General features: G+C 52.0%; 2 protein-coding genes across 9 annotated transcripts in view; one reads left to right on the top strand and one right to left on the bottom strand.

Annotated features, from left to right (window-relative positions):
- MYO9A (myosin IXA) overlaps positions 1 to 11,522 on the bottom strand; it is a 165,028-nt gene extending 153,506 nt beyond the window's left edge. For all 6 annotated transcript variants that reach the window (XM_072345934.1, XM_072345937.1, XM_072345939.1 and 3 more), the window contains exon 1: positions 11,424 to 11,522. The gene's annotated coding sequence lies outside the window, so the exon portion shown is untranslated. The remainder of the gene's footprint in view (positions 1 to 11,423) is intronic.
- SENP8 (SUMO peptidase family member, NEDD8 specific) lies at positions 10,107 to 15,736 on the top strand. Of its 3 annotated transcripts, none has more exons than XM_072345944.1 (2): positions 10,107 to 10,159; positions 12,217 to 15,736. In XM_072345944.1, exon 2 carries the CDS (start codon positions 12,260 to 12,262, stop codon positions 12,929 to 12,931), a length of 672 nt encoding a protein of 223 aa, XP_072202045.1. In that variant the 5' UTR covers positions 10,107 to 10,159; positions 12,217 to 12,259; the 3' UTR covers positions 12,932 to 15,736. The 3 variants fall into 3 exon arrangements, with proteins under 3 accessions (XP_072202045.1, XP_072202042.1, XP_072202044.1); XM_072345941.1 differs by lacking the exon at positions 10,107 to 10,159 and adding an exon at positions 11,567 to 11,672; XM_072345943.1 differs by lacking the exon at positions 10,107 to 10,159 and adding an exon at positions 11,688 to 11,855.
- Positions 15,737 to 16,054: the final 318 nt, after the last annotated feature.

Below are 16,054 nucleotides of genomic sequence, written 5' to 3'. Positions count from 1 at the left end.
AGATCTTCAAATACCACCAAGTTTATACTGCATTCTGTGCTAACAGCATAAAAATACCCCCACTCAGGAACTCAGCAGTGCGGGGAGATCTCTCTTGCTTGTTCACTTACCAGCAGTTGTGCTGACAGATCAGAGGCAAGTGGATAAGAGCTTCAATGCTGTTGCTGCCAATCACTTTGCTCCTTGCAGAAAACAAACCTACTTAAAATGTGACTCAGCAAAAAAGTTGGTTTTCAAATGTCCCAATTGTCCCAAAACAACAAAGTACAACACAAAGAAGAGGCAACACACAACACAACACATAAACACCGCCTGAAAAATACATGAACAAGTGATGCATACACCTGCAGTCATAATAGCAGCCCTCCAGAAGCCCAGGGATTGTGCAGGATCAAAAGCAGGAGGAGGAGGTGATGCACAAACACAGCCCTCCCAAGCAGCTCTGTGCTGTGGGCTCAATCAAGACGTGGGCGAAGGAAAGAAATGCGTGTGCAATGTGGCAGCAGCAAAGGAATCAGAACGATCCTGCAGTTAAAATGTCACTTGAAAAATCAAAATGGAGAGGGCTAACCTAATAGGAACAGAAGGGAAAAAAATTGGGTCTTGCTGGTAGGGATAATCAGCACGGACTGGGTTTTGGAGCTAAGAAACCACCTCACAGTGCCAATGCTCAAAACCACTTCTATTTGTTGGGTTTGCTTGTTTGTTTGATGTTTTTTCCTCTTAGCACACAAAACAGTGAAAATAAACGCTTTTCCCTTTCATCCACACCTGTAGAACTCCTGTCTCAAGCACTAACCTCAGCTGCAGGTGTAGCTTCCCAACGATCACAGCAACCTTATCCTGCCTCACCTTGCCAGAAAGCTGCAGCAAAAATACGTCTGTTTGTGTTGTTTTTTCTTGTTTATAACGACTACATCACTCTTTGCTTGCAACCTAATATATTCTTACTGTATTCATTTTACATTTTTATCAGCACCTTTAAGGCTCTTCCTCTTGTATAACTTGAGATCACTATCAAAAGGGTGACTCCTCTGCCAGCTCAGGATGCCAATCTCCATTTCCAGCCCATTAAGAAGAAAACAGCGCCCACTTTCATCATTTTCCAAGAGTCTCCCTTCACACAGCCAGAGAAGCAGCCTCTAAGCATTTATGCAACCTTTCCACACTCTCTCAAGCTTTTCCCTTCTTTGCATGACACCTACTAAACAAAATCGTGCAGCAAGGGCTGGAGGCGTGCCGAGACCCCACATCAACCCAAAGCCGCCTGCTGCTGTTCCACTGCACTCCTGACTGCTCCTGTGGATGCACCTGAAATGATGAAGCTGTTTGCAGCAGGTACTGTCTTTCTTCTGTAAGAGCCCCTGGGATGTAACTGGCTCCAGCTGCATCTTTCCCTGGTGGCATCATGGTTAAGTTCCTCCTGGTGGAGCTGCCTTCCTCAGAATAAATAAGCTACTGGAAAAACACAAACTGTTTGGAAGTTTCAAAGCAATCTTGGTTTTAACTGTAATGAGAGAGAAGCCTCTGCACTTTTAGTTTGACCAGAAGAATGAAGGAGAGAATGGGAAAAACCTCTGCAGTTATTGTAGTCCTGACAAGAGTGGTATCTGCACCCATACCTTCAGGAAAAGGCAATTTTTTACCTGATGCGCTAAGCTTGGAAACTGAACCAAAACCCTAAACGTGAGCTCTACAAACACAAAAAACTAGAAGCAGAAAAGCCATTCTGCTCTGTGATGTTCTCCTGGATCTCAGCGGTGCTCTTCCAACCTGCCCCAGGTAGGCAGGATGCTCTGGACGATTCCAGAAGAAGCCCTTCTCCACCTGAAGACAAATTGCCAAGAGTTTATCAAGAATTTCCCTGAGAGACGGACTCATCCTGCACATGAAAGGTTCCAGGACAAGAAAAACAGCCCTCGCTCAAGGAAAAGTCCTGGTTAACTCCGGTTTGAAAGCACGGGCTGGTGCTTTGATGCGCTGCCAGCAGTCGCCTCCAGCAAGGAAGCCTGGGATGAGTCACAGCACCAGCAGAAGGAACTTGCCAATCTGGATTGAAAAGCAGGAACAGAACTTTGCATTTTCTCCCCGCTTTTCCTCCTTGCTCTGCCATATTCATTCCTGCACAGTAATTCTGAGTAATTGCATGCTGCAGACCAGCAAAAGAAAAAGAGAAACACACCGCAGAGGCAGGGAGGGTCTGCCAAGCAGCACTTTTTTTCCTAAAAGGAGAAAAATTGAGACAAGATTATGTTAAAGGTCCAAAGGGTTTTTACCCACTTGTACGAATTCCAGTCTGCACTGCAGTTTATTGCATTCCACACCTGCAGAACTACAAGCCAAAAGATCACACTGCTTCTGCATCGCCTCTTTAAGTACTATTTCCCCTAATCTGAGTTAGTTCATACGTAAAACCAGAAAGAAGCTTCTAAATTCCAAAAACAGCCTCAAGAAAAAGAAGCATAGCCCCAGTCTGCTCACAGAGTGGGGGCAAAGCACGTCCCAGATTGATCCACTTTCCATTCACAGAAAACACATGGCTGAAAGCAGTCTTTCTTTTCTGAAATACTGTATCTTAGACTGAAAACCATCCCACGGTTCTTTCATCACACCACATCCCTATTGCTCATCGTTTGAGAGCCGCGCATCCCCTTGCCTCGTTCAAACCACTGTCCCAACCTACTGCTATTCAAAACCCTACTGAAGGAACAGCAGTATCAACACATCCTTGGTCTTCCTAGCTTGGCTTGGCAATGCTGGTAACAGAATTACTAATTCAACACGTTCCTCACAACCAACCAAAACTGCAGATATCATCTGCTGCTCCAGAAGAGCATTTGAAATCTCACTCCATGCGCCTTGATTGTTTTATCTATCCAGCTCAACTGGTAATTTAAAGGAAACTGTGCTGGATGCTCTAATTGACCTGTTCCCTTCCTTCCCCAGTCTGTCTCTATAATTAGCCCTTTTCCAGCTCAGCCTCGCAAACAGCAACAAGACCTTGTGCAGCCACACCCTGCAGACCACAGCAACTGGCTCACATTGTTTGACCAGATCAGCATGCGTACCAGCTACTTTGGGACACAAGAAGTGGGGGAAAAAAGCCCCAAAACAGCAAGAACAAATGTATCTCCATCACCTACCAGTGTGAAATGTGGCAGCCGACCCAAAGAAAAACTTCACTTGCAACGTTCATCTCTTGGGCATCCCTCCTAAGAACGTGAGCCAAAGCAGTAAGTATCTGCTCACCTCAAAATAAAACCCCGTTGCACAACTAGCACTGAACTCACATTTGTACGACATGCACCACTCCATACTTGAACACACGTAAGGTGCAGAGAATGATGCAGCTATGCATCCAGTAAGGCACTAGGAGGACCCACACCTTATTTGCTTCGGGAATTGGAAGGCACGTAGAGAATGAGGAAGGAAAATAAAACGTGAAAAAAAATAGTCTTATCAGCAACCAAGAAGTATTTGCTTCCCCCCTTGCTGCTACAATAGGCTGACCAACGTTTTCTTTATGCTCAGGTACGGGTGCACCAAAGAGCAGCTTTCTGCTCCCATCTTCCCATTGGACTCTGCAGCTTTGAACCCTTTGCCACCATTCTGCACACGGAGTGCACCGCAGGGCGCTTTGTCTCACAGAGCTTTCTGAAGATGCATTAGCATCACTGCCTACTTACTGTCTAATTGCAGCTGAGACTGAAATTCTCCTCTTCAAATTCATCGGCACACAAGCTAAATATGTATTACTCTAGCATTTCAGAGCTATAGCGCACAAATATGCATACTTCCAGGATTACCCCCACAGCACTCACTGATTTCAAAATGAGGTTTTTAGCTTTGTGAAACATGAAGATTGCACAGAGTGGAATCCTAAAGGACTGCCAGTGGAAAATGCCCCACACTGCCCAGACTCAGGCTCACCCCGCACCACAAAAACCTTTATAATTACATGTCACAGCTCAATTTTCACACAGGGTGAGAGCCAGAGCCCATCTACTTTTCTCTATGATCAAACCAGACATGCTTCTAAGTACAGATTAATTCCATCTCAAGTGGGAAGATTCTCACCTTTGTCTCTGTCCTGCTTCAGAAGTCTCTGTGCTTGTTACTCTGCAATCTACATCTGCAAATCTGACAACCTCGTATCTTAACATAAAAATGCCGAACACCGCCTCAGTTATGAATGAACACAGTGAATGAGGGAAGATGGAAGAGTAGGGATGGTGGAGAAGGTTGAGACCTCACTGCAGCCTTCCAGTACCTAAAGGGAGCCTACAGAGGGGAGTCAACTCTTTACAAGGGTAGATAACGGCAGGACAAGGGGAAAAGGTTTTAAGTTGAGGGAGAGGAGATTTAGGTTGGATATGAGAGGGAAGTTCTTTATCAAGAGAGTGGTGAGGTGCTGGAACAGACTGCCCACAGAGGCTGTGGATGCCCCATCCCTGGAGGTGTTCAAGGCCAGGTTGGATGGGGCCCTGGGCAGCCTGATCTGCTATTACATAAGGAGACTGGTAGCCCTGTCTGCACCAGGGGAGTTCGAGCCATTGATCCTTGAGGTCCCTTCCAACCCAAGCCATTCTATGCTTCTACAAAAAGAAGAAAACTCCTCCTTCACTGAAAGCACATGCTCGGCCTCATCTTAAAATCAACTCCAACATCCCCATGCAGCCGAAAATGATGCTTTATAATGGACACACCAGTATGACTTCACTGCGGTGGTCACTCCTCCTGCTCACCCTGCAGCATCTTGTCGGACGCATCATGTCTCCAGACATAAAGAAGCTCAAGGGCTCTGAGAAAAGGTCACATCAAGATGCAGAAAAGCGTATTCTGCAAGCAGGAATACTGACATTTAGCAAATTAAATGGCAGCTGACAGGAGTGCCATCGATAACAGCAGGATCTAAACCTGTAATGATCCTTCATCTAAGGAAAACTGTTCATGCTTTTTGAATACTTGTCTCCCCCGCCCCCTGAACAGCATACCTGTAAGAAAAGCACATAGCCAATGCCTCCAGAAAATCAACACAGAAGGAGAGAAAGTCATTCCAGATCAAAAGTCTCCAAAAGCTTTTTGAGTCCATACTCAAGCAGATTCAACTCATAAAGCACACAGGGAAAAAAATGCACCCAAAACACTTTAAATCCACGTCTACGTGTTGAGTTTTAATTTCAAAAGCCCCTTTTTTATTTGAATGAAGAAGCACTCCTTCAAGGATTTCACTTTTACTAGAAATAAACATAATGCAAGAGACAAGATTGCAATCTTCCCACCAAGCAGCAGACACGGAGCTACTTTTAACTTGAGGCTTAGGCGAGGCTTTTTTATGTATAATTGAAAGCCATCCATACTCAGCACCAGAGAGCTCCCATAGGGGCCATCCTTCACCAGCATGAAACTTCTCCCTCAGCTCTAATCCCAGCTTCCTCAGGTTCCTGGACAGACCAACCATGAGAGCAGCACGAGGACTTACATGCAAGGAGGACAGCAGCACTAATGGGCAGCAAACCAGAAGAGGAAACCTTAACAAAGCACACAAACCCCAACAACCGAGCGGCTCTGCAACAGATGATGCTCTTTTTTATCCCTGCTCCAGTTTTCAGATGATATTTCCTATCTGTAAAGACACGAATCACTGAATTCTTAGCACTACAAGAAGGTATGCTCTTCGTTGGTCATTTTTTTGTCCTTTATTCCATTGTTCTTCCTCCAGTCACTGGGTGTTCTATTCATTTTCCCTCGTGTTCATTGCATTGTTCACGGCAGCTGAATAGTGACTGCTCTAGAGAGGCATTTGAATGAAACAAATGGTGGCAGAAGGATAGGAACAGAACGTGAGCTCATATACATACAGTGAATCTGAGCTTAGAAACTACACTTTCAAAGTCAAGCCTTTCGTTCCCATTTGGTAATTAAAAAGGGATTTGAGTGTGAAACAACACATACAAATCCACAGCGCTCGTACAGAGTGGTAGGGGTAAGCAATGGGCAATCGCTGCAAGTAATCTTGCTCAGTAATTTATTGCCTAGAGCTACAATTACAGTCCTGCAAGAAGAAATAATACTGCTGAAGGTTAATAAATTCCTTAACCAAATCACTTCATGTAGCAGTGAGCTCAGAGATGTGTTTGGAGAAGCACCACCATCAGCCTTGAGACAGGCCCTGCGTTGTAGGGAATTTTACATTGCCTCAAGTGGAACGAGATGAGGGCAATGCAGTCAGCAGAAAAAGTTATTTCTGGTTCGGAAAATCCTACCTACAGACTCCTCGAATTCCTTTTGGATAGTTCACTGTGTTTGTGATTGAGTCACTACCTGAAGACTCTGCACCAGCATTAAGTTCCCAACTAGCAACACACAGCTTTCCACCTTCAGCTGGCAAGGAAACCCCCACGTTCCCCAGCACACGACCAACTGGCCTCAACATGACCTATTTCAAGCATTTCTGGCTCTGCCTCCACCCCTGTACTGAGCCCAGCCACAGAAGGCCCACACAGAACAAACCCTTTTTTCAGGGATTTATCTGCAGCAAGCAAACGTGACCTGACCTCTGCTCTGCCTCGCTGTCTCTGAGCGTACCTCGGAGGCACGGGGAAGCATCTCTGGGTGAGATCATCCGAGGCGATGGCCGTGGTGAACCAGTCTGCTCCCCTGACACGAAATGCAAGTGTGTGCCTGTAAGGATTATCAGTGCAACAGTCTCCCCATGCAACACGGCAGGACAGGCACGTCACGCGTGCCCTTCTTGCTCACTGCCGTGTTTCACCTCACTGCAAGATGGCCCAAATCCAGAGCTGGCTGCCTCTCTGCTGCATCCTCCTCCGGCTTCAGCAAACCCTGAGCCAGCACTATCTTTATTCCCTGATGAAAAGGAATAGAATAACAATGGTCCAGCTTTGAAATGACGTCTGCCAAAATCCCTCTTCAAACAGGAGTTGTTCTGCTCTCCTCGCCACCAGGAGCAGCAACAGAACCAACGTAATTACCCTCCGTAATTACCCTCCGCTCGCTGACTGATCGGCAAACTGGGGCTCCAATGCACACGCACAGCTCTTAACACCTCAAAGAAATCTCCAAAAGGAACGTCTACAAACAGAACCTCGCTCTTCCAACAGCGCTAATTCCGAAGCCTTAAAAAGTTGCTCCACGTCCTTTTAATCAAGCCCTACGTTTCCAACAATCCATTGCGTTCGATGGTTGGGTTTGCTTTTTGTTTTTTTGGGTGGTTTTTTTTTTTGCACCTAATGGGACAGCATTCCACAACCATTAAATCATCCCGTAACTCCTTCCAGGGGAGGCTGTTGTCCTACACACCCAACGAGCACAAGCCAACGTAACCGTTCCTTACCTCAGACAAGTCTTGCAAAACTAAAACCGGCAGCATTATTGAGGGTTGTGCTCCAGCCTACATACCTACGAAAGAACAGTAGGCCCACGGAAGTCATCTGAAGTCAATATTTTAAGTTCATCACTCAAAACAAAACCAACACGGAGATGTGGGATGCAATAAAAGAACTCTCGGCCATCTATTAAGAGCATTCGTTACACGGGTTGGCGTGGTGCATGTTTTTCCATGCAAGAATTTTTCCAAGATGGGTTAGACACTCTGCTTCCATTAGCGCTCAGCCACCACAGGTTGACACTCGGTACCAGGGACCGTGCTCCTTTCTAAAGGACATTCAGCACAACCAATGGAATGCAGCCCTGAGAATTTCAATGAGAAGCCAGCACAGAGGCTGTCAGATTACCTGCGTTTGACAGAGAGAAGCACAGACTGCAAACAGGCATCCCGAGAGGGAGCGACTCTACAATGCGAACAAGGTCATTTTGCAGCTCACCAGGTGAGAGATTAGCAAATGAGATTCGTAACTGACAGAGAAGGCCGTAGAAATGTTTCCTTTTTGTTGTTGCTGTTTTTAACATGAGTAAAGGCTTTCTCATCTTGTGGCTCTTGTCCCATTTCATTTCAAAGGCTTCGCTCAGGCTGTTAGTTATAAGGGCAGAACGAAAACCAGAAAATGCAAGTGCACAAGTCCCCACTAATCCCCCTGCAGCCCACCACAGCGACACGTGAGCCAGCAGTGGTGCCCCACAGCCACTGCAAGTCCCATCCCAAAGCCCACCAGGCTTCATCAAAAGGGTCTGATGATTAACGACAGCCATCAGGAGGAAAGCAAAGGAACCCAGCAAACTTGGAGCCAATTCTCACTTGGAGGCTTTGCCTCCTTAGGGGAAGATGGGCTAGGGACGAGACCCAACTCCATCTATGACAAAGCTAAGTGCTTCACAGGGCCCTTAGAATACCCTGAAAGCGGCTGACAATGGACACCACCAGGCTGCTGAGCAAGTCAGTACCAGAGAGCTGATCCAGCTGAGAGCGATCTCCTTTCCCTCGGCCATTAACTGTAGCCAGCTCAGATCCGCTTTCAGCAGAAGCTGGCAGCTGGATCGGCTTAATGGCATCAGGACAGCGTGGTGCCAGCATCACAGACCTGCATGTACCGAGCGCAACGATGCGCCCTCATTGAAGCTTCCTGACCAAGGTCGGGGCTGGGGATAACACCGCTGTCCTCAGACTGAATCCATCTGAATCATGGAGCCCAGAGGTTCACTTCCCCTCCCACTGCCACCCGAAATATTAAGGACGACCAATGCAAACCAGCAACTGCATGAGCAGGATTTTGGAGCAGAGGCTTCACTGTAAAGAAAAACATCTAGAAACAACAATACACAATTGGGCAGCATCAACCTTGTGGTTTAAACGAACAAAAAGCATTTCTCACAGTTCTCACTCACCTGTAAGAGCTTTCCATAGGTACCTGCTACATGACTCCTCCCCACACACAGCTAACACAGCTGGCATTTTAAGACAGAGCAATCAGCTCAGTGCTGTAGGCCAGGAGACGTTCTCTTTCGGAATGTTTTCTGAGGATGTGCAGTTAGCTGAGCTTGCTTTTAGATTTACAACTTCCCAGACACACAGGTTAAAGCACTCACCGCAATCACACAAGCAAGAAACGTAACACCGTGATGCACGACCTGCCGAACACAACAGCAAGATAATACTGAGTCCAGCAGAGAAAACGAAGCCTATAGCATTTCACTTTTTATCTCCTGCATTGTCATCTGTCAAGAGACTCCCAGTTTACACAGCTAAGTCCCGGACACCTGTGCTTTCAAACAGCTACCAAACCTACAGACAAACCTTACTAGCAGCCAAACAAACACCCACAATCACAGCCCCGATGTGGATCACGGTGGTGATGCCCTGCATTCCCCCTCGCAGCCATCGCAGCCGCCGAACCTGAGAGCGCAGCACAGCGTTTGCAAACGCCAACACGTAGCAGGAAGTGCGAGCAATGCGCGGGCTGCTCCTCGCAGCCAGGAGCCTTCCAGACACAGGCAAAGATCTCTCATTATCCGGCTCTTGCCTGAAGGAATGCTCGAGAACGTATCGAATTTGCAAACTTTAAGCCACGTTTACTTTCAGAAAAGAGAGAAATCCCGTTCGCTTAAGAGGGAGTTAGGCAAATGTAAGCACGCGGGACCGCAGCCTGAGAAAAGCAGGCAGCTCTTTTAAACCTCCCCAGAAGGAGCTCCTGACACGGAGCCCTGCCCCACCGGCTGCACTGCTCGCTGCCGTCGGCCTGGCAGAGGGCAGCCCACCCCTCTCGGCAGCCCCCGGGCTCCTGCTGCAGCCGGCAGCCCTCCTGCAGCAGTCGGTTCGTGGCAGTGCTGCTCAGGGCTTCACACGCAGGAAGAGCTGTGAATCTGTGTTAGTTCTAAAGGAACTGGGAGCAGGAATCTACAAATCCCGTCAGACCAGCTACGACACTTCAACAGCGAGGCTCGGCAACACTGCTGCCCCCTGATAAATGTACCTTTACAGCAATCGCACCCAACGGCTTGAACAAGACCCTGCTCCTCAGCCGCCCCGTCGGTGCGGTGCCAGGCAGTGGCAGCAGCGCGGGGACGAGGAGTGGCGCTTCCCTGTGCTCGCAGCACTCCCCCTGTTGACTTACGGGCGAGTCGGAGGATCCCTACCGGGATCCCGGGGAGCTGGAAACCATCCCTGGGGAAATCAACGGGCAGGCAACGAGGAGCTCTGGTGCAGCCGCACCTCGCAATGGGCAGCGTTGAGGCCGCACAGGTAACCCCGGGTTTCACGTTTCCCAGGCGCCTGACCTCACATGCTTAACATTCTCAGAGATTTTCTTGCAGAAGGGCTGAATGCTCACCAAAATGGCCACGGCAATGATCGTTCAGGAAGGTGACGTTTAGGAAGCTCAGTTTCAGCGTGAGAGACGGCAGCTGAGGCTGCCCCAGATGGGCACAGAACACAGGCGCAGTGCCTGACCGTGCATCCAACACACCATCCTCACTGCTGCACCGCGAGCATCACGCTGCACCGAATGACCAGGGGACAAAAGCCGACGGGCCGTGTGTCACATCGCTCAGCTCTGCCGGTCCCGAGCAGCCTGCAGCAAAGCCTCACAGCCAGCCAGAGGAGAGCAGGGCCAGCAGCGAGGCGAGGTGAGGCAAACCTCTGCCATCACCGCTACGGGATGCGGCTCCCACCGCCTGCTCTGCGCTGCCAGGACGCCGAGCTGCCGACACCTGCGAAGCACAGCGCTGTGCGGGGACAGCGGGGACGGCTGGTGGGAGGGAGCAACGAAATTCCTCGTGGATTTTGGAAAATTCCAGAAAGAGACGGTGCCCAGAGTGCCTCCTGAAAGGGGGGGGGGCAGGGGGTGACACGGGGACAGGAGAAGTGGGGTGGAAAGGGCCACACAGGGGTGTGTACAGAGATAAAGGGCTGATTATAGACGTAGCGACAAGGAGGAGAGGATGCAGAAGGTATGGGGAGAATATTGACACGGGGTGTCACAGACACGGGTGGGAACATAAACACGGGGGGGGGGGGTGTGACAGAGGGCAAACCAGAGGAGGTGTAAGGCCGAATGCAGAAGGCGTGGGGCTGCATACAGACGCAGGGATGAAGGCGGAGGGCTGCACGCAGAAGGCGGAGGGCCGCACGCGGACGCGCCGTGCAGCCGCAGGGAAGCACCGCAGCCCCGGGGCCGCCCTCAGTCCCCGCCCGGCTCGGACCGAACAGGGGCACGGCTGGGGGCGCGGAGCGGCGCTGCTCGGAGCGGGGCCGCCGCCCGCCGCGACGCGGCCGTTCCCCGGGGCGGGCTCTGCGGCGGACACGGAGCGCCTCGTCTCGCCTCGTCTCGCCTCGCCTCGCCCCGCTCCCGGCGCAGATGGCGGCTGTCAGCCCGCGGGCACCGCTCCCCGCCGCCCCCCGCTCGCAACAAAAGGCCCCGCCGCGCCGGGGAGGGGGATACCGCGGTGGCCCCGCACCGCACCGGACCGGTCCCCTCCCGGCTCTGAGCGCCCCGCCCGGTGCTCACCTGGTCCCGGTCGGCGCCGGGTGGGATCGGACAGCACGGCGGGGGGGGGGGGGCGGCTCGCGCTGCCCGCCCGCTGCCCGCGCGCCGCTCTGAGGCGCGCGCCGCCACGGGGAGGGAGGGGGGAGCGCGGGGAGGCGGAGAGTCGGCCCCGCCCAGCCCCGCCTTGCCCCGCCCCGCCCGGCTCAGCGTTACGACACCCCGCCGCGCTGCTTTACGGTGGCGCCCGGCAACCGGGCGATGAGGCGGCAGGTGAGCGGCGTCGCGCTGAGGGGCGCGGGGCGGCGGGAGGGAAGCGCCGGGGAAGCGTCCGGCCTGCAGCCCGCCGGGCGTCAGCGCTGCCACGGAACGACGCCGGGCCGAGCCGGGGAGCTGCGCGCGTCCCGCCGCTGGGAACCGCAGCAGCAGGAAGGCGGTGCGGGGTTTGCATGTAACGTAAGTGCGTCATGTGCCGCACAGGGCCGGGCCGGCTGCCGCCCCGCGCTCTTCGTCTCACGGATCGGCCCGTCCTAATAAGTTGGGCAGCGTGGTTTCTAATTGCAGTCCGGGAAGCCGGCGGTGACCGGCAGAACGCTGCCCGGTGGGGAGCCCTGCTTTGTGATGGGTATTTGGCTCGGCCCGGCACACACCTGGCAGCCTCGCACCTGGCAGATGCTGCCAATGTCGATCCTTCAAATGCCGCTCTGGGAGACTCGGTCTGCTCCCTGGGAAGGCACGTGGGATGTGTGTGGCACAGCACCGTGTCAGAGCCGTGGTTTTGTTGCATAATTCCTCTCCTACCTTTACTGTTTTCCAGCTTGTGAAGTTTCCCGGAGCGCAGTGGCCCCACCGGGTGCAGGATGGACCCCGTGGTTCTCAGTTACATGGACAGCTTGCTGAGGCAGTCAGACGTTGCCCTGCTGGATCCTCCAAACTGGCTCAACGATCACATCATTGGCTTTGCCTTTGAGTACTTTGCCAGCGACCAGTTCCAAGAGTTCGGCGATCAGATTTGCTTTATCAGCCCCGAAGTGGCTCAGTTCATCAAGTGTGCCCTTAGTCAGGAAGAAATAGCCATATTCCTTCAGCCTCTGGACTTGCTCCACAAGAAGCTGGTGTTCCTGCCCATCAATGATAACTCCAGCCAGGCAGCAGGGGGCACCCACTGGAGCTTACTGGTTTACTTCAGGGACAAAAAGTGCTTCGCCCATTACGATTCCCACAGCAAGTGCAACTCTGCCCATGCCAAGCAGGTGGCAGGGAAACTGGAGGCCTTTCTGGGGAAAAGAGGCAAAGCAACCTTTGTGGAGGAGAAAGCACCGGCCCAGCAGAACAGCTACGACTGCGGGATGTACGTGATCTGCAACGCCGAGGCTCTGTGCCAGGGGTACTTCAGGGGACAGCAGGAGCCTCTGCTACAGCTCCTCACCCCTTCCTACATCACACAGAAGAGAAGCGAATGGAAAGCTCTCATTAGCAAGCTCACACAGAAGTGTTCCGGGTGCTCCCAAGTCACTGCTCTCAGTGCCTGAGGGAGCAGGCCACCTGGGGGAGGTGCCCACACTCAGGATTTTCCTCTCGAGAAGAATGTAACCCCTTCAGCACGGTCACAACCCACAGTGCCCTCTTCACAAAGCCTTACTCTCCTCTGGAAGTCACCGGCCTTTCAGCTTCCCACCAATGAAGTCACTTGGCTTGCAAAGAAATCTCCCTGTCCGTGCTGATTTGTACGCTCATTGCTGTGGCAAAATGGGGTGCTAAAGAGGCTTCACCTTTGCCCAGCAAGCAACGCACCCTCATTAGGTGGCTTTAATTAGCTGGGAGCTTTGCTGCTCCTGCCTGGTTTAGCAATGCCCATTAAAACCAAGCACAGTATGCATTATTGTGGACAGCCCTCATCTGCATCTCCAGCTCTGGGTGTTTGCAGCAGCAATGCTGGAGTTCCCCCAAACACCTGACACTGAGATATGTCCAGTGGTCAGACTCCAAAGGAAATGCTGCAGTGAATTGCAGAACGGGGCAAAAATCAGTGTGCTACAGATAGCTACAGGCAGCTACTCCAGACCTCTAGGAAGGCAGCTTTACTTTTTTCTTCTTTTTTTTCTTCCTCCTTCTCCACCTCTGCTTGCTCTGATTACAAATTGAGGCTTCTGGAAGATGAGCAGGTGAAGAGGAAGCTGAGAAAACAGCTCCTAGGAAAGGAAGCTTAGTTGAAATGGAAAGCAACGCGCTGTCTTTGAAGGTTTTTTTCCCCCTCACGATTTTAGGTCACCTCCATTTTGGGGGAGGGTGGTGCACTCTCGTTATTGTTTGCTGTGCTTTCTGTAGCACAAAAAACAGTTCTTATATTACCCCGATTAAAAAAAGAAAAAAGGACAAAAAGGGGCAGAATTTGAGGTACAAAAGCCAAAGATATGTTGTATTTTACGTGTCTCCTTGAAGCTCGAGATGGTGGTCCCCAGTATCCTGTCACGATCGGCACACTCAGAACATGAGTGAGAACTTGATTGAGGAAATCCAGGCTAAAAACGGCCCTCAGAAAGGCAGAGGGGTTCCTCTAACCTGCACCTCCCCACACATCCCATTTGCAGCACCAGCACAGCACAGCCATGGCCAGCTGTAGTGTGGGGCACAAGTGTCTTCTGCTCCCCTTGTTTTTAAGTAAGTAGATGCAGCCTGACAGACTGCTCCAATACACACAGAATGGAGCTCCCAGCCATTACCAAAGGCGAGCAGCCGGCAGAGTGCAGCTTTCCTCCCTGGGAAATCACTTCCACTGCTCAGATGGATCCAAAAACCCCAAGCGGCATCAAGTCTCTCGCTGAGGGAATTTCCTTTGGATCGAGGGTCCTGTGTGGCCATTCCCCAGGTGTGACCCCTCTGCACCCCACAGTGCAGTTGCTTCTCAGAGACGTTGCAGATGAGCTGCATGTTTAATGCCAACAAATACTTCTGTCTGGTGCGACGGCGTTAACTCCCCATCTGTACCCAAACAGGAGGAGTGGATGAAGGAATAAAACTCCTGGGTCTCTTCTTTCTTGGGAGAACCACGAATAAAACTTAAAGTAAACCTTGTGCTTGACTGAGTCGTGGTATTTACACCAGCACCTATTGGCATGGTGGTGCCCAGCTGTCCCACCCTGTGTTCCTGCGCATCGGACTGGGGGCTTTGACCTGCTGCTGGAGTCCTCCTCTTCCCAGGCACCGCTCCTGCAGCTGGTAAAACAAAGTGGCACTGCAGCAAGCACAGGAACTGCGAGGTGTGATCGAAGTATTGCTTTAGGGGGGGATTTAGAGCAGAGTGGGCAGAGGGGAGGCTGTGACCAGGCACTGCTGGGGGACACGAGGACCGGAGGTGGTGGGAGAGGAGGGGCTTCTGGAGCACCTGTCTGAAGGCTGTGACGCATGGCTGCATCCCAAGCCACCTCTCCTGGCAGGAGGGCAGGGCTGCTGGAGATGGCCAAGCTGCCAAGGAGGATTGGTGCACCCCGAGCTTTTACGTGGTGTTTCTTTACACAAAGAAAAGCAAATAGGCCCAACCTGGGCGTCACGGAGAGCAAACAGGCGCAGAGCAGGCAGGCAAACACCTGGAGGAGAAAAGTCAGTTTCCAGCAGAAAGGAGCCCAGGCCTTGAGGAGCAGCACCCCACCCTGGGTGGGATCCATCCCGGGACCCCTACAGGTGGTGCTGCAATGCAAACACCAAGCTGGGAACACAAGGTAAGATAATATCAAACCTCTAACACTCACTTTTGGGCAACGAGCAACATTGTGAGATCAAGCATCAACATCTTTCAATTAGAGAAAGCCTAAACCTTCCCTGCAAGCCTGTATGGAAGACTGGGGAAACCAGGAGCGGCCAATTCCCAGTGCTGGGACACAGAAGAAACTCCTGCAGAGGGTCATGCTTGGAGTGCCCATGTGCACACCTCACCTCCGCGTGGGGACGCGTGTCCTGCTGCACGGTGTGTGCAGAGCAGGCAGTGCCCTGCGGCTCCAGCTGGGCCCCTCGCCTTCAGGGCTGGAAAACAACACAACCCAAAACGTGGGTTTGCTTTTTGCTTAGTGGCAGCGAGCCATGGTTACGTACTTCCTACTTTGCTCTTCTACCCAAGACAAAACCATTTGCCTGGAGTTCGGGCCCCAAACACGCTCCTCATTGAGCTAAAACCATCCAGAACTGCGCAAACACAAGGAAGTAATCTCAAAGAGAGCTCGGCACTGCACAGAGAACCACCTCGAGGTTAGATGGAATCACCACAGAACGGAGCTGACGAGGGTCGCCCCGCTTTGTCCCGTTCGCGCTGCATCCCCAGAACGTGCCCCAGGGGCAGCGCGATGCCGACAGGGGACGCGGGCAGGGGCTGCTCGGGGAGGGGAGGACAAGGGGAGAAGGCTCAGCCCGTCTCACCCGGCCGCTGTCCCCAGGCGGCTCCTGCCGCCGCCGCAGCACCGATCCCGCAGCCTTTGCTGCCACCTGGCGTAGAACCCGTCCCTGGCACCTTCCGCCTCGGATTCCCCCAAAATCTGTCCTGACTCCATCAATTAGAGAGACAAAAGCTGGGAGATCCGTCCAGATCCTTGCAGACCCGTTATGGCGCTCAGCCGGCGCTGGAGAAAGGACGCAGAGCGCCCCACGAGCACACAGTGCCTCCC

Source organism: Excalfactoria chinensis, chromosome 10, assembly GCF_039878825.1.
Source record: "Excalfactoria chinensis isolate bCotChi1 chromosome 10, bCotChi1.hap2, whole genome shotgun sequence".
In the NCBI taxonomy this organism is placed as follows: Eukaryota; Metazoa; Chordata; class Aves; order Galliformes; family Phasianidae; genus Excalfactoria; species Excalfactoria chinensis.
The sequence above is the reverse complement of the archived record's forward strand: the minus strand, read 5'-3'. Positions and strand labels throughout refer to the sequence as shown.

Excerpts from the sequence above, each read along its gene's own strand:
- SENP8 (XM_072345944.1), top strand. The coding sequence starts at position 12,260 with ATGGACCCCGTGGTTCTCAGTTACATGGACAGCTTGCTGAGGCAGTCA.